The sequence below is a fragment of the Rhipicephalus microplus genome, chromosome 4 (genome assembly GCF_043290135.1).
Source record: "Rhipicephalus microplus isolate Deutch F79 chromosome 4, USDA_Rmic, whole genome shotgun sequence".
Taxonomy (NCBI): Eukaryota; Metazoa; Arthropoda; class Arachnida; order Ixodida; family Ixodidae; genus Rhipicephalus; species Rhipicephalus microplus.
Window position 1 is genome coordinate 4020903 of NC_134703.1, and position 22500 is coordinate 4043402.

The 22500-nt window shown below is 40.5% G+C and overlaps 1 protein-coding gene across 1 annotated transcript in view; it reads left to right on the plus strand.

Annotated features, from left to right (window-relative positions):
- Window positions 1-230: 230 nt before the first annotated feature.
- LOC119172607 (sodium-coupled monocarboxylate transporter 1-like) overlaps window positions 231-22500 on the plus strand; it is a 41370-nt gene continuing 19100 nt past the window's right edge. The window contains exons 1-12 of the mRNA XM_075892113.1: window positions 231-418; window positions 6391-6582; window positions 8546-8614; window positions 8694-8745; window positions 9326-9393; window positions 10678-10758; window positions 13661-13734; window positions 15317-15457; window positions 19018-19147; window positions 20110-20198; window positions 20575-20684; window positions 21976-22043. Coding sequence (XP_075748228.1) covers window positions 272-418; window positions 6391-6582; window positions 8546-8614; window positions 8694-8745; window positions 9326-9393; window positions 10678-10758; window positions 13661-13734; window positions 15317-15457; window positions 19018-19147; window positions 20110-20198; window positions 20575-20684; window positions 21976-22043 — 1221 coding nt within the window. The 5' untranslated portion in view covers window positions 231-271. The remainder of the gene's footprint in view (window positions 419-6390; window positions 6583-8545; window positions 8615-8693; window positions 8746-9325; window positions 9394-10677; window positions 10759-13660; window positions 13735-15316; window positions 15458-19017; window positions 19148-20109; window positions 20199-20574; window positions 20685-21975; window positions 22044-22500) is intronic.

The following is a 22500-nucleotide window of genomic DNA, read 5'->3' on the forward strand; positions in this document are numbered from 1 at the left end:
CTAGAGAAAGCGAGTGCTGTCATTCCCAAAGAGCAGTCGAGCGTTCGTCGTCAACCTTCGAAATGAGGCCTTCGTCATTGAATATTGGACTGGTTAGCAACCTTGCTGTCACTTGTTTTCGTTCTCCATAGAAACGCTGTAACTTTGGATCACCGGATGAGATGACGGAAAGGGAAGAACTTCCTGTTAACGCGTTTAGACAGCAGCGCTCAGAGAATGTGGTAGTTGAGACCGGCGCTCTCTTGTTTAGAGAGCCCATTTAGTCTCCGTCATGGCCCCCCGGTATTTCCAACCAGCCGACTACTGCGTGCTTGTAGCCGTGCTGGGCCTTTCAACGTTAATAGGTGTGTTCTTTGCTTGGAAGGACCGCCGCAGCACCGACAAAAAGGACTTCTTCGGGGGAAGTAAGCAAATGCAGGTAAGCGAAGCAGAAAGAGTGTGGTGAACACACCAGCACAGATACCGACGAGTATTTATATATACGAAGAAAGACGTACAGTAGACCAACTCAGCGTTGTCTGCAGTATACTATCGTCTTCTATCGTCTATTTTGTGACTTTCGCGATACTGATCAGCATCTGGGCTGTTCTTGACCACGTTGTACCAAGAGAGACAAGCGAGAAAAAAAAAAGAAAGGCAGGGAGGTTAACCAGATGCTAGTATCCGGTATGCTACCCTACACTGGGGTTGGGGGATAGGGCGTTGTACTAAAGCGCACAAGTTGAAACCGTGCTCAAAACAATGTGACACAAATGGGCAATAGGTGCAGCATGGCCGCGAGCTGCCATGGTGGTGGCTTCCTTCCGAATAACTTGCGAAAGAAAAAAAAGAATACCAACGTCATGCTAACAAAGGAGCTAAACTTGGATGCTTACGATCATGCTAGAATGTATCATGCAAATAAAAGTTGATATATGTAAAACTCAACGATTTGATCCATACTTTTTGTCTTCCCTGAGACCGATTCTATCTGGTATTGAAAATATATTTCAGCATTTAATACCATTACTTGCAATAACGTTTTCGCTTAATGAAAATGACTAAAATATTTTACTATAAAAGCTGCATGGTTCCGCAACGAGCACCAAAACCTACACTGCTAGTGTACATTTTTTTTGCAGATGACCAGAATATGTGATTAGTTTTGTACTTGCGCGTTGAAAGCAGGGAAGAAGTGACGGCTCTATGCTAAGGGAGATATTATCCAACGATAGAATTACCTGCGGCAATGGCTCACTGAATATTCATTATATGGTGCAAGAGCGCTCTCGTATTTATCAAAGGGTCAATTGGTACGAGCCGCGTGATATAGACTAGAAAAAAAAGACTGTTTTTTTTTTCGTCACAAATAGTAAAAAATGTGCGTGCATAGCAGGAGCTATGTATGAAGGACCACGGTAGCGATAAACGACACAGGTTCCATTCTTGTTAGCGCCATACATTTTCGCTTTTTTTTGATGACAGCATTGCATAATGTTTAAAATTTGTTAATATATCTTGCGGTATATATATATACATATATATATATATATATATATATATATATAATGAGATATAACAGACAGTAATGTCAAGGAATGTACAGGGGAAGTTATTAACATTAATGGAATGTAAATAAGAAGAAAGAAAAGTGGATGAAAAAATTACCAACTGTAAGCAGGAATCGAACCTACGACCTTCGAATTACGCGTTCGATGCTCTAACCACTGAGCTATTACAGCGGCACTCCCTCCATCCACTTTTTTGGGTTTATCTGTGAATTTAGAAGAAGGAGCGACAGTCAGCGCCATCTATAAGCCAAACAACGAGTGTGAAAACACTCTTATGCGCATGTTTGGCATCACGTAGCACGTGAACTTATTATGAGCGGGCAGCTGATTAATTGTCCCTCTTATACAACCTAAACACACCAAGTCTGCCAGTACGAGACCCTCGTTCAATGAAATAAGGGAAAGAAGTGTATACCTAAGGGCTCGTTTTTCCGTGTTTTTAACACAATAATAATGAGATATAACAGACAGTAATGTCAAGGAATGTACAGGGGAAGTTATTAACATTAATGGAATGTAAATAAGAAGAAAGAAAAGTGGATGAAAAAATTACCAACTGTAAGCAGGAATCGAACCTACGACCTTCGAATTACGCGTTCGATGCTCTAACCACACAGATAAACCCAAAAAAGTGGATGGAGGGAGTGCCGCTTTAATAGCTCAGTGGTTAGAGCATCGAACGCGTAATTCGAAGGTCGTAGGTTCGATTCCTGCTTACAGTTGGTAATTTTTTCATCCACTTTTCTTTCTTCTTATTTACATTCCATTAATGTTAATAACTTCCCCTGTACATTCCTTGACATTACTGTCTGTTATATCTCATTATTATTGTGTTAAAAACACGGAAAAACGAGCCCTTAGGTATACACTTCTTTCCCTTATTTCATTGAACGAGGGTCTCGTACTGGCAGACTTGGTGTGTTTAGGTTGTATAAGAGGGACAATTAATCAGCTGCCCGCTCATAATAAGTTCACGTGCTACGTGATGCCAAACATGCGCATAAGAGTGTTTTCACACTCGTTGTTTGGCTTATAGATGGCGCTGACTGTCGCTCCTACTTCTAAATTCACAGATAAACCCAAAAACGTGGATGGAGGGAGTGCCGCTGTAATAGCTCAGTGGTTAGAGCATCGAACGCGTAATTCGAAGGTCGTAGGTTCGATTCCTGCTTACAGTTGGTAATTTTTTCATCCACTTTTCTTTCTTCTTATTTACATTCCATTAATGTTAATAACTTCCCCTGTACATTCCTTGACATTACTGTCTGTTATATCTCATTATTATTGTGTTAAAAACACGGAAAAACGAGCCCTTAGGTATACACTTCTTTCCCTTATTTCATTGAACGAGGGTCTCGTACTGGCAGACTTGGTGTGTTTAGGTTGTATAAGAGGGACAATTAATCAGCTGCCCGCTCATAATAAGTTCACGTGCTACGTGATGCCAAACATGCGCATAAGAGTGTTTTCACACTCGTTGTTTGGCTTATAGATGGCGCTGACTGTCGCTCCTACTTCTAAATTCACAGATAAACCCAAAAAAGTGGATGGAGGGAGTGCCGCTGTAATAGCTCAGTGGTTAGAGCATCGAACGCGTAATTCGAAGGTCGTAGGTTCGATTCCTGCTTACAGTTGGTAATTTTTTCATCCACTTTTCTTTCTTCTTATTTACATTCCATTAATGTTAATAACTTCCCCTGTACATTCCTTGACATTACTGTCTGTTATATCTCATTATTATTGTGTTAAAAACACGGAAAAACGAGCCCTTAGGTATACACTTCTTTCCCTTATTTCATTGAACGAGGGTCTCGTACTGGCAGACTTGGTGTGTTTAGGTTGTATAAGAGGGACAATTAATCAGCTGCCCGCTCATAATAAGTTCACGTGCTACGTGATGCCAAACATGCGCATAAGAGTGTTTTCACACTCGTTGTTTGGCTTATAGATGGCGCTGACTGTCGCTCCTACTTCTAAATTCACAGATAAACCCAAAAAAGTGGATGGAGGGAGTGCCGCTGTAATAGCTCAGTGGTTAGAGCATCGAACGCGTAATTCGAAGGTCGTAGGTTCGATTCCTGCTTACAGTTGGTAATTTTTTCATCCACTTTTCTTTCTTCTTATTTACATTCCATTAATGTTAATAACTTCCCCTGTACATTCCTTGACATTACTGTCTGTTATATCTCATTATTATTGTGTTAAAAACACGGAAAAACGAGCCCTTAGGTATACACTTCTTTCCCTTATTTCATTGAACGAGGGTCTCGTACTGGCAGACTTGGTGTGTTTAGGTTGTATAAGAGGGACAATTAATCAGCTGCCCGCTCATAATAAGTTCACGTGCTACGTGATGCCAAACATGCGCATAAGAGTGTTTTCACACTCGTTGTTTGGCTTATAGATGGCGCTGACTGTCGCTCCTACTTCTAAATTCACAGATAAACCCAAAAAAGTGGATGGAGGGAGTGCCGCTGTAATAGCTCAGTGGTTAGAGCATCGAACGCGTAATTCGAAGGTCGTAGGTTCGATTCCTGCTTACAGTTGGTAATTTTTTCATCCACTTTTCTTTCTTCTTATTTACATTCCATTAATGTTAATAACTTCCCCTGTACATTCCTTGACATTACTGTCTGTTATATCTCATTATTATTGTGTTAAAAACACGGAAAAACGAGCCCTTAGGTATACACTTCTTTCCCTTATTTCATTGAACGAGGGTCTCGTACTGGCAGACTTGGTGTGTTTAGGTTGTATAAGAGGGACAATTAATCAGCTGCCCGCTCATAATAAGTTCACGTGCTACGTGATGCCAAACATGCGCATAAGAGTGTTTTCACACTCGTTGTTTGGCTTATAGATGGCGCTGACTGTCGCTCCTACTTCTAAATTCACAGATAAACCCAAAAAAGTGGATGGAGGGAGTGCCGCTGTAATAGCTCAGTGGTTAGAGCATCGAACGCGTAATTCGAAGGTCGTAGGTTCGATTCCTGCTTACAGTTGGTAATTTTTTCATCCACTTTTCTTTCTTCTTATTTGCATTCCATTAATGTTAATAACTTCCCCTGTACATTCCTTGACATTACTGTCTGTTATATCTCATTATTATTGTGTTAAAAACACGGAAAAACGAGCCCTTAGGTATACACTTCTTTCCCTTATTTCATTGAACGAGGGTCTCGTACTGGCAGACTTGGTGTGTTTAGGTTGTATAAGAGGGACAATTAATCAGCTGCCCGCTCATAATAAGTTCACGTGCTACGTGATGCCAAACATGCGCATAAGAGTGTTTTCACACTCGTTGTTTGGCTTATAGATGGCGCTGACTGTCGCTCCTACTTCTAAATTCACAGATAAACCCAAAAAAGTGGATGGAGGGAGTGCCGCTGTAATAGCTCAGTGGTTAGAGCATCGAACGCGTAATTCGAAGGTCGTAGGTTCGATTCCTGCTTACAGTTGGTAATTTTTTCATCCACTTTTCTTTCTTCTTATTTACATTCCATTAATGTTAATAACTTCCCCTGTACATTCCTTGACATTACTGTCTGTTATATCTCATTATTATTGTGTTAAAAACACGGAAAAACGAGCCCTTAGGTATACACTTCTTTCCCTTATTTCATTGAACGAGGGTCTCGTACTGGCAGACTTGGTGTGTTTAGGTTGTATAAGAGGGACAATTAATCAGCTGCCCGCTCATAATAAGTTCACGTGCTACGTGATGCCAAACATGCGCATAAGAGTGTTTTCACACTCGTTGTTTGGCTTATAGATGGCGCTGACTGTCGCTCCTACTTCTAAATTCACAGATAAACCCAAAAAAGTGGATGGAGGGAGTGCCGCTGTAATAGCTCAGTGGTTAGAGCATCGAACGCGTAATTCGAAGGTCGTAGGTTCGATTCCTGCTTACAGTTGGTAATTTTTTCATCCACTTTTCTTTCTTCTTATTTACATTCCATTAATGTTAATAACTTCCCCTGTACATTCCTTGACATTACTGTCTGTTATATCTCATTATTATTGTGTTAAAAACACGGAAAAACGAGCCCTTAGGTATACACTTCTTTCCCTTATTTCATTGAACGAGGGTCTCGTACTGGCAGACTTGGTGTGTTTAGGTTGTATAAGAGGGACAATTAATCAGCTGCCCGCTCATAATAAGTTCACGTGCTACGTGATGCCAAACATGCGCATAAGAGTGTTTTCACACTCGTTGTTTGGCTTATAGATGGCGCTGACTGTCGCTCCTACTTCTAAATTCACAGATAAACCCAAAAAAGTGGATGGAGGGAGTGCCGCTGTAATAGCTCAGTGGTTAGAGCATCGAACGCGTAATTCGAAGGTCGTAGGTTCGATTCCTGCTTACAGTTGGTAATTTTTTCATCCACTTTTCTTTCTTCTTATTTACATTCCATTAATGTTAATAACTTCCCCTGTACATTCCTTGACATTACTGTCTGTTATATCTCATTATTATTGTGTTAAAAACACGGAAAAACGAGCCCTTAGGTATACACTTCTTTCCCTTATTTTATATATATATATATATATATATATATATATATATATATTCAACACTTCAATTCTTCGATTCTATTGACAATATTCATTCTTTTGTTATGCTTGTGTTTGCTTGTAAGGATCTTTTCGCTCGTTAATTATTTTTTTTGTGTGAAATATTCTTGTACTGCCCAACTGCCCCGCTCTCGAAAGAGAATAGCAGTATTGCTGCAAATAAATAAATAAATAAATAAATAAATAAATAAATAAATAAATAAATAAATAAATAAATAAGTAAACAAATAAATAAATAAATAAATAAATAAACTTTTTTGCGCAGATGTTTCCAGTAACTCTATCCATGACAGCCAGCAGATTGTCAGCGATCGCCATGTTGGGTGTACCTGCGGAGAACTTTCTCCATGGTTCCCAGCATATGGTCGCCGTCGTTGGTGTCGTCATAGCTAGCCTTGTGGCTGCCCACGTGTCGCTGCCCGTTTTCTATAACATGGACATGATCAGTGTGAACCAGGTAGGACGCTTTTCTGGCGGCTCTAGAGATAAGCGGATCAAACATATTTAGCATTTTTTAATTGACGTCCCTATTGTATGGTTGTAAAGTTTAAATGGATTTTATTTAAGTGGACTGAATTGCACTTTGGAAAGAGAGTACTAAAAGCGGACGCATGACGAAGTTCTCTCTCCTGAAACGACAGTTTGCACACAACCACTGACAACAAAAGTAGAAGCGTCCTAAAAACTTTCGTAAAAGAAGTCGCAGTTAACGTATAACTTTGATACATTAGGAAAGTTAAAATAATAATATACAGGTAAATATAAAATCAAAGATATCATAGTTGAAACAGAAATTATTCAACACAAATAGCAGGCAATATGCTCCAAATGAAACACAATAAAAAAAACTAGAAAAGAAGTAATTCACTTATTTGGCGCTTTATTATTATTTTTTCTGATTTCCAATTTCTGATTATTTCTTCTAAACATTTGCTTCTGTTCAAGAATGTCGTAACCTGGTATTATAGTGCAGCGTTGCTGGTAATACGGTATGCACGTATTACCAGCAAAGCGAAACTGCGTGTAATGTAAATACATGTGTAATCTAGTCTTTCATGCGGTCTATATTTTTGGCGACGCGCTTACTCAAGGAAATGACATTTGTAGGCACGAAGTTTTTAAGTTATTATTTATTTACTTGAATATTTATTTATTTATTTATATATTTATTTTTTATTCACAGTCCTCTACTGAGACCATAGTTGGTGTGTACTCTGTATATTTTTTCTGGCAATCTTTGGCCATCAGTGGCCCTTGTGCTACAATTCACCATTCACCATATTCATCACCTGTCCACATATTATAAATGCTTATATTGTTAGCCATCAAGCGGTACAGTAAAAATTAAAAAAGTTACATGAACTTTTTACGTTACATATAGGCAATGTACGCTAGATGAAAGTGTAAAGGTAGTGTAGAGCGGGGCAGCTTTGATGATGATGGTCATGATAGTAATAATGATGATGATGAATGCACAAACATGGCTCATACCCACTCGGGTGGCTCCACCAAAAATTTTTATATAATTTAATTAAACGTTTTCTGTATTCAGTATCTCAAATCAAAAGAAAAACAACGTACGTGAAGCGGACTCTCTTCAGTTTTCCCTTTCTCCCCTTCTTTATTTATTTCTCGTCCTCATTTTTAAATGTATCTGTGTTGATTTCTTTATTTTTATTGAAATCTCCGTTTCTTTTTATTTCTTTCCCTATCAGTTTTTCGCTAGCGTCTTCAATTTTTTTCTACGTGATTCGCGTTATCGTGTTTTCCTATCTAGAGTAAGAATGTCCGTGTTTAACATTATCATCAAGGCACTTCAACAACAAGAATGCTTCTATTTGGCGTGAGCGCGCTCTCAAAACACTACAGTGAGCGACGCTACCTAAGGTTTTGCCATCGTTAATGTTATTATCGAGGTATTCGAAGAAGAAGAAGAAGAAGAAGAAGAAGAAGAAGAAGAAGAAGAAGAAGAAGAAGAAGAAGAAGAAGAAGAAGAAGAAGAAGAAGAAGAAGAAGAAGAAGAAGAACAAGAAGAAGAAGAAGAAGAAGAAGAAGAAGAAGAAGAAGAAGAAGAAGAAGAAGAAGAAGAAGAAGAAGAAGAAGAAGAAGAAGAAGAAGAAGAAGAAGAAGAAGAAGAAGAAGAAGAAGAACAAGAAGAAGAAGAAGAAGAAGAACAAGAAGAAGAAGAAGAAGAAGAGGAAGAAGAAGAGGAAGAAGAAGAAGAAGAAGAAGAATGATTTCTAATAACAAAGCGGACACTTTCAATTGTGGTTGAACATAACCTATTTTCACCTAGTCAATTTCAGTCCCTGTTGAGATCACAACGCAGTTTATATGCTTTTAGCTAATTTGCACAATTCTCGCGTTGCTATGGCGAACGTTGTGTGATATTCATGAGTGCTTGCCTTTTGCCCTTGCAGTATCTGGAGAACAGATTCGATTCTGTACTGATCAGGAAGATTATCTCCGCTTTGACCGTTATAGAAGTGGTAAGGAATAGTGAGACATTTAACGGGATCTACTAAAATTCCTGAATTGGCTAACGTGAATGACATCTGTACATCGCAGTGCTTCTACCTGGGGGTAGTGCTTTATGTCCCGTCACTTGCACTCGGTTCAGGTGAGTACTTTTTGCTTTTGATAAATCATTCGCTTTGCGTGCCTGTCTAGCTATAGGGTTATGAGTATAACAACTTAGAGATTTGGTGGTCTCAAATCTGCAATAAGTCTCAGATGCGCAGTTCAGCCGACAGAAGTATGCATACCCAGATGCAAATGAAATGACTATGAAAAGCAAACCGAAACTCGCATGTAATCATGACAAAAGCCTTCCATGGTGTCGCTAATGGTCAATGCCAATTTTTACCAGATCCATGTTACTCCCAAAGGCACCACCACCGCAGTGTCGATCTTCGTGACAGTGTAACTGGTGCCCGCATCAGCACCGTCGAAAACGCTGTTCATAGTCAGGTAGTGTAGAAATTACATTTAGGGTGTTTTAGGCCCATCACAGAGGCAGTAGCAGCTTCTCTCAGTATCGCTGTGCTGTTCGGGACGACAAACCAACGAAACGCAGAAATCAAGCATATTGGTAAAGAAAGCCTCTCTTTAAAACTTGAGGTACCACGACTGTGTTTATGCTCACTGAAAGGCGACTTCCGTGCAGCGTTTATATTCTCTATGATACCTGCTCGGTGCAGTGACAGGCCTTCCAGTCTGGGTTTCCATCGTGCTCAACGGAAGCGTTTGCGCCTTCTACACGACAATAGTGAGTATACCTACATGTTGATTAGTCTCCGCACATTATACCTTCATGCGCGTTTTAACAGTAGAACTGTTTAAGGCAGCCGCAAGAACCTTGTTTTTTCGCCGTAGTTGCAACATGACAGTGGGCGCCCCTGCAGGTGCCACATGACGACCCCAACCGAGTAAAGTAAATGAGAACGTCAAATGAAAAATCTGCTCGGCGGAATGGACGCCGTGAATGAAGTGAAATAGATAGATAGTTAGATAGATAGATAGATAGATAGATAGATAGATAGATAATAGATAGATAGATAGATAGATAGATAGATAGATAGATAGATAGATAGATTTACGGAAAAAGAAAGCGAGACGAGACAAAAATGAATACGAAAAATCATAAAAAGAGAGAAAGATATGGAAAGAACTGCCACAAAAAAGAGACAGAAAAAACAGAGAGCAAGGCCGAAAGGGAGAGAAAGATAGAAATAAGCAGAGACAAAAAAAACAAAAAATGATGAGAGAGAAAAAAAAGAAGCCGAAATAAATACAGAAAGAACAAGAAAGAGAAAGGAAGAAATAGACAGCAACAGACACGAAAAAGACACACGGGAAACAGAAAAAGTAAGAAGGAAAAAGTAAGCAGATACAAGTAAGCGCTCATGGTTACGCTTTTCCATAACGCTTGGCTCTATATGCTGAAGCTTGAAGCTGCCATAATTTTTCGAGGAGGTTCGGCGCATTGACCCCACGAACAAGAATATATTTTGTAGTATGGTTCCTCACATGCCAGGGAAAATATAATACTGGCAAACGGGGGCGTCGAGAGATCAGCCGATATTGACATAAGCTAGGAGATGCATCCTTCAACAACAGGGCATCGTTGCAAGGCAACAATGCCCTCGAGGGCACTGTTGCCTTGCAACAATGCGGTTGACTTACCTTGTAGCAACGAGCGCACTGTCGCAAGGCAACAATGCCCTCGATACAAGGGCAACAATGCTCTTTACTCAAGGTGTCGGTTGCTCTTTGAATAACTTGAAGTGCCGCTAAGGCCAAGCGAATGGCACATTCAATCGTTCAGGTATGCGTTTTCTAGACTCCTGCATTGTTTTAAAGCAAATATGAAATGCATGCAAGGCTTATTTTTCCAGGCACTGAGCATTCTTTTGTGTGGGCGCTGTATGTAAATAATGCCGTTGGTAAGTGTAAGTGACGCTTTATTTTTCTCCCATGCAATGTGTTGGACCGTGGGTACATGTTAGGTAAACCTATGAAAGTTGCTAAAATACACCCCTTCGCACTGCAGGGAGGCATAAAAGCTGTCGTTTGGACTGACGTCCTGCATGTGCTACTGATGATTTTCGGACTGCTGATTGTCCTTATTAAGGTGTGCCCATCTTTTTTTCTTTCTTTTAGGGGCGAAGCTCCTTAGGGCGTGGGCTGTGCGTCCCCTGTAGCCTGTATGTAGCCACCTCTAGTTTAGTTCTTGCAGTGTTCACTAGATGGCGGTACCGTCCCCTGTATGTAGCCACCTCTAGTTTAGTTCTTGCAGTGTTCACTAGATGGCGGTACCGTCTCCTGTATGTAGCCACCTCTCGTTTAGTTCTTGTAGTGTTTACTAGATGGTGGTACTTGTAGCTGATGATGAAAAGATGCAAGATGTTATAAACTAGAAAGCGGTACTTGTAGTTGATGAAAGACGCGAGATCTTATAAAATAGGAATGATGTCACATATGGCACGTGTCATTGGTTGAAGGCAATCGTTCGATTTAGTGCGGCTACGTACGCTAGGGGGAGCGTTGTAATAAAATCCGTTCGCTGTTGGCGCGCGCTCGGAGTCGCCGGATGGATAAGGCTGCACAGCGGAGAGAGCGCAAGGCGGCAGCAGCGCGCGCTCGCAGACAGAATCCCGATGTGCGAGCGCGCGAGGCAAGGGACATCGCAAGCCATTCATCGTCTAAGAACAAATAAAAGTTGATTTGTGTATATACACACACAGCGTTTCTCACGCCTTTACATGATGATCGACTGGGCGAATTACACGGAAGATTCACAGTTTACCGATGAATCCCTCCGGAGCTTCGCCCATTCATCATCATTCACCCCGTGAATATGCCGTAATTTTTTCTTCTTCTTTTTTTAGCGAGGTGTTGTTATACCGGGTAGGCCATGAAATGTGTCCCAAAATCAGGATGTCAATGAAATGTTTTATTTCTTGATGCCTTCAGAATCACTTCTTCTGTAGCCACGTGCATATTAAGATGGTTAGAAGCATTGTTTACGACAGCAATTAATGAAGGTAAAGGAATCAACTTTTGAATTAGTAGAGTTACGCAGTTATGTCAAACGGAAGCATTGAAGCTCTGCATGTGAAATTCATTGCAGCTTTGAATAATACAAAGCTTTACGAGCGCGTAAGTCGCCAAGGGGCGTGAAGCGGGGTATAGAAACGCATGCGAAACGGAGGCGGGTCACGCCTCACTGCTGTTCACGGTAAAATTAAAAAAAAATACATCATCAGCCAGTTTGCGTGCCATTCCCCCGGTAATGTATATAAAGAAAAGAATGGCATAGTCAGACAAATTGACGCAGGCTTTCGCTGAAGACACAGTATAATTTAGCGTCCTGCTAATTTTGTTGCATAATGAAAAGAAAACGAATTTTACTGGAAACAACAAGAAAACTTCAAATGGAAACAAAAAGGTATCATACATATATAGCATTTCCCTGATCCTTAAGAATTTTGGACACATTTCTTAAACTGCGCTAGATTGAAAAGGCTAGAAATAGGTGTTGTGTTATATACAAACAAACGTTTTACATGCATGAATAACAAGACAGACAGACAGACAGACAGACAGACAGACAGACAGACAGACAGACAGACAGACAGACAGACAGACAGACAGACAGACAGACAGACAGACAGACAGACAGACAGACAATAAGCTTTGGCCGCCTTGGCTGTGGTAACCGCTGACCGCGCACACCATTGATAAAGATGAGGATCAGCTTTAGCAGTGCTGTATACTGTCAAGAAAAAAAAGGAGGGGGGGGGGAGAATTCAGCTCGCGCAGCTCATGATCCTTTCATTTTTATTTTTAATACAGTGCAAATGTTACTGACCCTTCATTTTACCTAAATATGTTTGGCAACGGATGTTTACCTATATCGATATTCCTCGGTTAATGTCAGAGGTAACATTCGCTAAATGTTCTCAGACAACTAACTTCTGCGGCAAATTAAATAGAATGCATAGAGTCGTCAGCTATAGATGGCGGTGGTCGAAGAGCGGTGTTAAGTGAAAATAAGCTGCTTGCTTTCTCACTGCTTGATTGTTAAAAGTGCCCGTTGTTTAATATGCATCGATATTAACTTCAAAGGTGCCACAGCAGATGCAGTTTGAGGGCGCTCCTTCGTGTCAGTCAACCCGTTTTGCCGAATAGCATGAGATAATGAGTAATCGCTGAAGTTGAATGTTGCGTAGAGTGTACTTTACACTGCTATCATCGTTATTAAAAATCACGGCATATCCATGAAGTGAATGATGACAAATGAGGCGAAGCGAACGGACGGCTGAATGGACAGACGGAAGGATGAACGCAGGAACGGACAGATGGATACAAGAACGCACGGACAGATGGATGGATGGATGCACGAGCGGATGCATGGACGCACGCACGGATGGACACATGGGATGATGCCGGACGGACGCACAGGTGGATGTAGGAATGGACGGGCGGACGCATGAACGGACGGATGGACGGATGGACGCATGGATGAACACACGGACGGACGGACGAATGAACGCATGGACGAATGCAGGGACGGACGCATAAATGGACGCGTGGATGAAGGCACGAGAGGACGGATGAATGGACGTATGGACGCCTGGACGACTGCACAATGAATGGACGCATGAATGGATGGATAGATGGACGCGCGGATGGACGGATGGATGGACGCACGAATAGAAGGAAGCGCGGACGGACTGATGGACGCTTCGCCCCACTCATCATCATTAATTCCCTGGATATGCTGTGGTTTTTATTACTTATCACTCTACAAATATCGCCCTCCAGTGTCGTACCATTTGCATTTTTCAGCGTATATGCATTTCGTTATATGTACAAGTACCGCCCTTTACGGCCGGTTCAAGAACGAGAGGTGGCTACATACGATTACGACGGTACGCTCAGCCCACGCCTCAAGAAGCTTCGACGCTAAAACACAACAGACATGTGTCTCGATGTCTATGTTAATGTTTTGGTCACATGTTTTGTTACAGGGTTTCATGGTGATCGGTGAGCCCAGCGCTGTTTTCGACGTGGTCAACAAAGAAGGGCTGCTCGAATTTTTTGAGTACGTATTGAACTGCACTATACTACCAAAGCCTCTCGCAAACAAAGCTCACAAGTTATAAATACGCTGCCATAGACGTAAAGCACGTATGATACCTGCTAGGCTAATTATGTATCTTGAAATCTACAATTTTTTAGCCTGACTGCTTAGTGCACGCTTTCAAAACGTTCCGTGCACACTTGTACATCAAGATAAAAGACATTCCTCGAGACATTTCTAGTTACATGTATACCCACCAGCCAACCGTGTTTTAGACATAATTTATTTGGCGATGTTTTTATGATTCAACCATGAACACGGGTGGCGTTTATACCGCTTCCTCGTAAATTCTCTTACTGTCGTAGACTGACTATCATCTATTCTAGAGACTTTGTGGCATTCATTCTAGCACTTTGCTCAGCACGCTGAGCTTAATGTTTTAGCCTGACTGCATAGTCCACACTTGCAAAACATTCTGGGCGCAGCTGCACAGCAAGATAACGTATATTCCTCGAGAGATTTCTAGTTACATCTATGCGCACTAGCCTACCGTGTTTCCCACATAGGTTATTTGGCGATGTCTTTATGATTCTGTCATTGCTATGAGTGGCGTTTATACTGCTTCCTCGTAAATTTTCTTACTGTCACAGACCACCGATCATCCATTCTAGAGACTTCGTGGAACTCATTCTAGCACTTTGCTCAGCACGCTAAGCTTTGCTTAACAAGTAAAAAGCTTGGCAGATAATTAGTACTGTCGGCTTCCTTACTCCGCGATTCTCCAAACCACCGCTTCTTAATTATAAATATTATGCTTCTAATCTTCTGTTTCAAAAAATGCTTGAAATAGCTAGCTGGCTGTGCTGAAGCTCATTTAAAAAGGAAGGTTGTTTGTTTAGTCATCACCTGTATTATCTCCATCAATTGACAAAGTTCTCAGCAAATTTTTGCGTCAACCTCCCGAGCTGCGCAACTACGCTATGTTTTGAACTAAAATAAACCGTTTTGAAGCACGGTGAACGGCCGAATGCGTCAGGAAGCATAGCCTGGTGATAAATATTATTGAATTGGTGTATTATCATTTTATAAAACTACACATTGCGTAACAAATATAAATAAAACTAAATATATTTCATGGTGTCAAATATAGTTGCACACTTCCTGGCGTCAGATTTGCTTAATATAACGTTTCAGTACGAACGCTTGGTGCGCAAACGTTCTTTTTATTTGTTTTCAGACTTTAGTCCTGGAATATAAAACGAAGTCTATCTACAGTGAAATAGAACCTAAGAGGTCTGGAGATGTTCTGGTCAGACGACCGTAAGGTGAAGGCCGGTCACCTCCGCAACTAAAGAAATAGACTCACTCGTGCACTCAGACAACTTCCAGCCATTCACACGGACGTCCAACTCATGACGTCCGTCTTAAGTTATCCATCATTGGTGTACGCGAGTGTGCATTTGCCTTTGAGAAGGAAACGTCGCGGGTGTTTGAAGTAATAATTATAGCGCGTTTTCTACCTACAAATTTATCTACTTTGTATGCACACAGCAGTGCCAGCGTCATCTCACTAAATATTCTCCTCTACTTTGCAACACGCAAGCATGAGCTTGAACTTTCAGAAAATTTTCACCTTTTGGAGCGTCGTTGGCGGGAACTCCATCACGTGGATCTCGGCATTCGGCATGAACCAGGTCATGGTACAACGTTACTGCGGTCTTGCATCGATTCGCAAGGCACGAACGTGAGTACACAAGGCCACGGAGGGCTGCCTTTTAAATGGGGGAGCATTCCTTAAAACATCTATCTATCTATCTATCTATCTATCTATCTATCTATCTATCTATCTATCTATCTATCTATCTATCTATCTATCTATCTATCTATCTATCTATCTGTCTGTCTGTCTGTCTGTCTGTCTGTCTGTCTGTCTGTCTGTCTGTCTGTCTGTCTGTCTGTCTGTCTGTCTGTCTGTCTGTCTGTCTGTCTGTCTGTCTGTCTGTCTATCTATCTATCTATCTATCTATCTATCTATCTATCTATCTATCTATCTATCTATCTATCTATCTATCTATCTATCTATCTATCTATCTATCTATCTATCTATCTATCTATCTATCTATCTATCTATCTATCTATCTATCTATCTATCTATCTATCTATCTATCTATCTATCTATCTATCTATCTATCTATCTATCCATGGATCTATCCATCTATCTATCTATCTATCTATCTATCTATCTATCTATCTATCTATCTATCTATCTATCTATCTATCTGTCTATCTGTCTGTCTGTCTGTCTGTCTGTCTATCTATCTATCTATCTATCTATCTATCTATCTATCTATCTATCTATCTATCTATCTATCTATCTATCTATCTATCTATCTATCTATCTATCTATCTATCTATCCATCTATCTATCCATCTATCTATCTATCTATCTATCTATCTATCTATCTATCTAGCTATCTATCTATCCGCTTCCGCCTAAGAGTTCTTGCGGTCATCTCCTTAGCTTGAAACACACCGAAATTGGCATAAGACGACGTGAATTACTCAGTAACACGACTGCAGGCCATTACATGAATAACCAGACTTTCCGGTCCCATATATTCTGAAATCCGCTCCATCACTCGCGTGCGGCACATACCCACGGTATGCTCACGGCATGCCCACGGGGCATACCCACAGCATAATGGCCCACGGTATGCTGGTATGCACCACAGGTGAACGATAGTATGTATCAACCCATGCTTCGGAAACCATATCGCAAAATTATGAAGGAACAAGACTGAAACTTGGGCCAGTTGGTCGTTTATTATATACGTAAACAATGATGAAGTGTATACAGCTCATGTGTTCGAGAATACAGTGCCAGGACTGGCGATGCCAGAATATTTAGAGCAGTTCCCTGCATCAGACCAACAATTTTGCTAGTTTTAATAGTCTAGAATCATTCCATACATGAAAAAAAATTCTTAGAGTGCATAAAACTGCAATTTTTCGAAAATTGATTGAAAATAAAGAGAACCTTCGATTTCATTTCACCTCCCCAAAAATAAACGGAACCACGTGTTCTAGCTTAATTTGTAAAAGACATCTTAAAATAGTTTTGTTAAATCAAAGGTACAAAGAAGCATAAAGTGAACAAATAATTTAACGCGAAACAATAATGTGCCAGAATTCACCACATTTTCGATACCAATATTGTTGGTCAAGTTGGCGTCATGGCACTGTCCCACAATATTGCAAAGACGTCTTACGGTTATGCGCGGAAAGTTTTACTGGTTCCTAATTTTCTGCGATTATTAGTTTAAAGTGCGAGCTATAATCAAGCAACTGTTGTACGCGAGAAGATACGGTATCGATGCAAATACCTGTCCTACATCTTCGTACGAAGCAGTGCGTGCTCGCTTGGCGCCGGAAGTCTCGAGTTTGCCTTGGTCCTGACGTTGGCGTTTTTTCGCTATGTCATACTAAGCACGCAATCGCATGTGGCAGTTACTACGCGCTGTATACAGTGGCCTCCTAATCACAACACTCACCTTAATTTCCGCAAAAAAAAAAGGTCGCTTCCAAATACGGGTGCCAAAGCTGAACAGAGTGGGGAGCTTTGTTCTTTGTTTTTCTTTCGAACCTATGGCGCGATCCCGTTCTGAGTAAATGGCTGAGAAGTCTTCATTGCTTTGTTCTTTTCAGTTTTCTTTTTCCTTCGTGCTCCTTTCATTTAGTCCTTTCCAGTATTTTCTGTCTTGGTTTTTTTCCCTGTTCATTTCGATTTATTTATATCCTGCTTCCTGTTTCTCTCCTTTTCGTCTACTTCTTTCTATATAACAAAAACGACCAGCGGGTCGTTTTCGTTATATCATCTTACCCTCCCGTACAAATTTTGGGGCGCCAAATTTAAGCGGCGTGATCGTGAGAGCACCTAGACTTAGACGTAGACGTAGACGTAGACATAGACCAACCGACCGACCGACCGACCGACCGACCGACCGAACGACCGACCGACCGACCGACCGATCGATAGACAGATAGATAGATAGATAAAAAGTGCTTACAGTACGCAAAGAAATTTGTCGCATTTAATACATTGCTCCTAAAGGTAGAGTGACTTTCTTTTCTCGACTATTTATTGAGGCCGTTCTGCCTATATTTTCGGCACCATTCATCCAAACGCCTTTTACAGTTCTATCGCAGACCTGTTTAACTTTTCATTGTTGTCTCTTAAACCCAATGCTTCGTGTAGGTTCGAGTTTCTAGAACATACACCCGGGTAAAGAATATCTACGGACGATTCTAGTACATAGTGACACCTCATGCCTTTATTGATAATCCCCCCTTTCTCGAATACGCGACAGCAGTCGAGTGAGAGCAGCAGATGTCTTCTATTCGATAACATCGCCGAACTGTCGGTAGAAGCTTAAGGAGCATTGGAGTGGTGGTCCCGAATAAATAAAATTCGATAACATACTCACTGCGCACATGGCAGAAGAGACTCCGCGCCAACTTCCAAGATCATTTCGAATGCCTTCAAGTATACATTAAAAAGGACCAAATATAATTCATGAACTGCAGTTTCAATGTTTGCCACAGTGTAAAAGTCTATTAGTTATTGAGTTATGTGATGATTTACAAGTATACTTTCACAAATTATGGACGACAGCCAGAGGGTGAGGTTGCTGTTCATGAAATTTCATTTCATTCTTAGGAAATGACCTATTTCAAAATTGTCTGCATTGTTTGGTAGAACATCGGTATATTTATAACCCTTGAGTAAGAAAAAGAGCTCTATGTAAAACGCAATAATTTTCTTGACGTATGTCTAAATATCTACATATTACGTACAGGGGCAGAGGTCGAAGACAGGAAATTCCAAAGAGTGGGCATACAGGAAACAAACAAAAAAACATGCCGTCATAATATTGACACTTTAGATAAAAGTACCTGGGGAATACAGGCCGATTAAAAGTTTATCGATTGGGTTAATGTGCTTGGTTAACCTAAAAACCAAAGATTTAAACTTGACATTGCTGTGTAGAAGAACGCATAGATACAAGTGCCTTTCCGAGATGCAGTGCTACTTAGAAAGATGTATTCATTCTACTCTTCAAACTGTAAATTGCGGTATAATTCCAAGTAGAACTCTAATGGGTGGTTTCTGACTAGCACCAGTCCTGCGACAATGTTAGTCTCTTAGCGTCTCGTAGCAAACGGTCGTAAAATTTTTTACCCTCTCCTTATCCACACTCCTAGCAATCGCTTAAGAATGTGTCCTCATCTTTTGTGCACTTGCAGGGCGCTTTACATCAACACGCTGGGAGTATCATCAATACTGACGATTTCATCGCTATGTGGCCTTTTGCTCTTCGCGCTCTATCACCGATGTGACCCGCTCAAAGCAGCCATGATAACCAAGTACGACCAGGCAAGTTAGAGAGAACACCTGTCAGTGGTGGCCGTAATGCAGATTATTACCGAATAGGAGTGCCAACACTGTTGTGACTCGTATATTCACGCGCTAATTATTCATTAGGCCATTTCCTAAACAAACGATCAAAGAATTTAGAGTTTTAAAAACGTCTCACCAGAGTGTACTAGAAGGTAATTTATCCCAGAAAGTGTTAAACGCATGAAGGCAGCTCGGGGCAAAGAAAAGAATAAACAAGACAGTGCCGAAACAAGATGCAGTGTTTTCCTCCTTCGCTCTAACCCCACTATGTTTGCACTGTTACTTTTCTAAGATGAAGACGTTTGCTTGGATGTGAGTAAGGTAAGGGGGGAAAATGACTAATTTACACTAAGGTCACTTGCCTGTTGCCTTTGCCTCCTCATTGATACGTACACACAAAATCAAGATACCGATTGCGCAACATGGCTAGCCTGTGCAGCAAACTCACTTGCGTTTAATAATAGATTACAGTTTAAAATTATGTATATTACTTTGCTAATACCGTAATAATGGAAAACTGAAGCGCCTATGATAACAATGTTTCAAATAGTTAGAACAATCAGCATGTTAATCTAAATAAACTAACTGGTTTTAGAAAAATTCTTCCGCATCATAGCTAAAGGAAACATTAAAGAAACTATTTTTTGACTCTGGAGGACGGTGGTTTTCACTTGTTTCTGTAGACACCGATATGCTATCTCTTTTTTTTTCTTTTTGAGGGGGGTGGGGTAGAGGGAGAATTATCTAGCTAAAGTTCATACTAGTCTGTTGGTATTTCTTGTTTACTCACTGAGAACAATAGCACCACCTTTTGTATCTTTCGGTCACGCAGCAATGATCACCATGCATCTTTACTGCTTCAGATATTCAAGAAAAGGAGTTGGGCGAGAGCAGAGTTCTAAAGTCTTTATTCGTGCTGATACCATTTATGAACGCAGTTGATGCCGCACTTTGTGATGGAGACGTTGGGTCACCTGCCTGGAATCACGGGGCTTTTTGTCGCGGCAGTTTACAGTGGATCGCTCAGGTAACACTTCATATTACTAGCATTGGCGTGTTTTGGTGGTATGTCTAAGATTTTTGCACATATTCTTGTTAGCAAAAGACTTTAGTCTAAATAATCATCACTTGTAAGTAGTGTACCTAAGCTAAAGCGAATTTAGCTTTAACAATATAATTTATATTTTAGTAAATTCAAGTTGTTGGTTAATTTTGGATTGCATTATTTGTTGCTTCATTAAGCAAAATTTTTTATACAATTATATTTGTGTCAATCGAAGGTTTTGTTGAAATCACTCGACTTTTGGATGCTCGTATACATCATATATTTAAATAACTATTTTAAGATGAACCCAAAATAACCCGAGAAGTAAACTGACTTACTTTGTTTTCTTTTAATTCAGCACGTTGTCGTCTGGGTACAACGCCTTGGCTGCCATCGTCTGGGAAGACTTCATAAAGCACATTGTGAAACTTTCTCCCGAAGGTGTAATGTGGGCAATGAAGGCAATCGGTAAAGTATAATTTTTTATTAGTTTCTTTGGCGTCAACATGAAGCTGATCATCTGAATATGCAACTTAAGGCGAACCTGTATTCCTTGTAGCAGATGCTTGCGATAACACTACAGAGAAATCTACATCTATGACATCTACTCTGCGCTTGATTTAGGCAGGTTTGAGACTTCGAAAACGTGTTTAAATTTGACTCTAGAAAAATGGCAATAAAAGCTGTGGCTATAAAGTTCGAAGGCATTTATAAGGTAGACGCAAGTTAAACTGGAACTAAAATTAGTTTCAAGATGTGTTCAAGGTTTCAATTTTTTTTGTTCTCGACATGCCTAGCTTTTGTTAAAATGTTCAATCGACAGAGCGTTAAAGTCTTGTTCAAAGGTGGTTATACTTATGCTTTAAAGGAGGGAATCTAAAATCATGAGCGTACCATGAGAGCTAGATATGTTTTTTATGTTTCTTTTTGTATGAAAATTGCCACTGAATAATGATATTTATCTAAAAATACAATTGTACCTAGGCTGCTGATATCTAGTAATAATTATGTAAACGCCTCTAAGAAACCAATCTGAGGATTTCTGCTTGCTTATGATTGACAGACCCTGAGAACAATGCCCGTAAACTCCAAAAATGTTGTTATGAGCAAAATGCAGAAATGACGTTGGAACAACACACATTTGCAGTCATCATGTCAAAGAAAAAAGGCCAAGACTATTTTCAAGCAATGCGTGTCGAGGTGCAAAGTATCTTCTAAAAAATAGAGAAATTCTCTATTTGTGGATTGAAAAATTTTAAAACTGATTTTGTTTTGACGAAGGGAAGTCACTCCCCAGCTTGAACATTGCCATTGGGTGGTCTGGAAACAGCCACAACAATAGTGGAGATTTCGTGGCGTAATGGTCATGGCTCCAGACGTTTTACCACCACCGTACAAAAGTTATACATTAGAAAGCTTTTGCTATCGCTAGTATTACCGTTGTAATCGTGTTTATTATGAATTGACGGAGCTATTTATGCAATGTTTTCAAAAGAAATCAGGAAGACAAAAAATATTTCACAACAGTTTGGCTCACTTTTAATGTCGCTAACTGTTGGATTAGAGGTCTTTCTTAGGCAAGTTACAATAGAAGGAACAATACAAGCGGCCGTTGTACGAAAAAGAAAAGAAAATATAGTACTTCATCTTAATTAGGTACAAATGTACAGCTACTGAACAGATTCTTAGCTATGAGCATTAGTTTGACCGTCGTTTTTTCTATAAACGACACTAAATGAAACACAAATCTTCGTTTCAGCTGCCGGTCTTGGTCTCAACGCGGTGGTCCTGGCGTTCCTCTCCGCGAGCCTGCCTTCTGTCTTATCGGTGAGAAAATGCCGAACTGATGCTTTAACGTTTGTGCAGGAGTTTCAATAACTGAAGAAAAAGAATATAATGCCGCTGCATTAGCATCTTCACCATTTCGGAAGGGGGTTTATTTGACCATGTCGAGTGAGTAGCAGGTAGAACAGCAGCATGCAAACAAGAAGTCGAACGGGCTCGGTGCCAACAACTCGCAATCGGCGCTCGCGCTTCGCGCCAACAGAGCGCCTCACTTGCAAATGTCTATGGATTTCACAAATACACCGAGTATATAGAATGCGGGTGCATGAATTTGACGCAGAGCAAAATTACGAATGGCCGTTTTTGAGTCTGAAAATACATACTCCGCCTAAGTGAGCTATTGCCAAAGCAAGTGCAACTTCTTCAGCCTAGATTAGCTGAGTTACTTTGATCGATATTTGGGGTATAACATTCCAAAACCACCATATAATTATTAGAG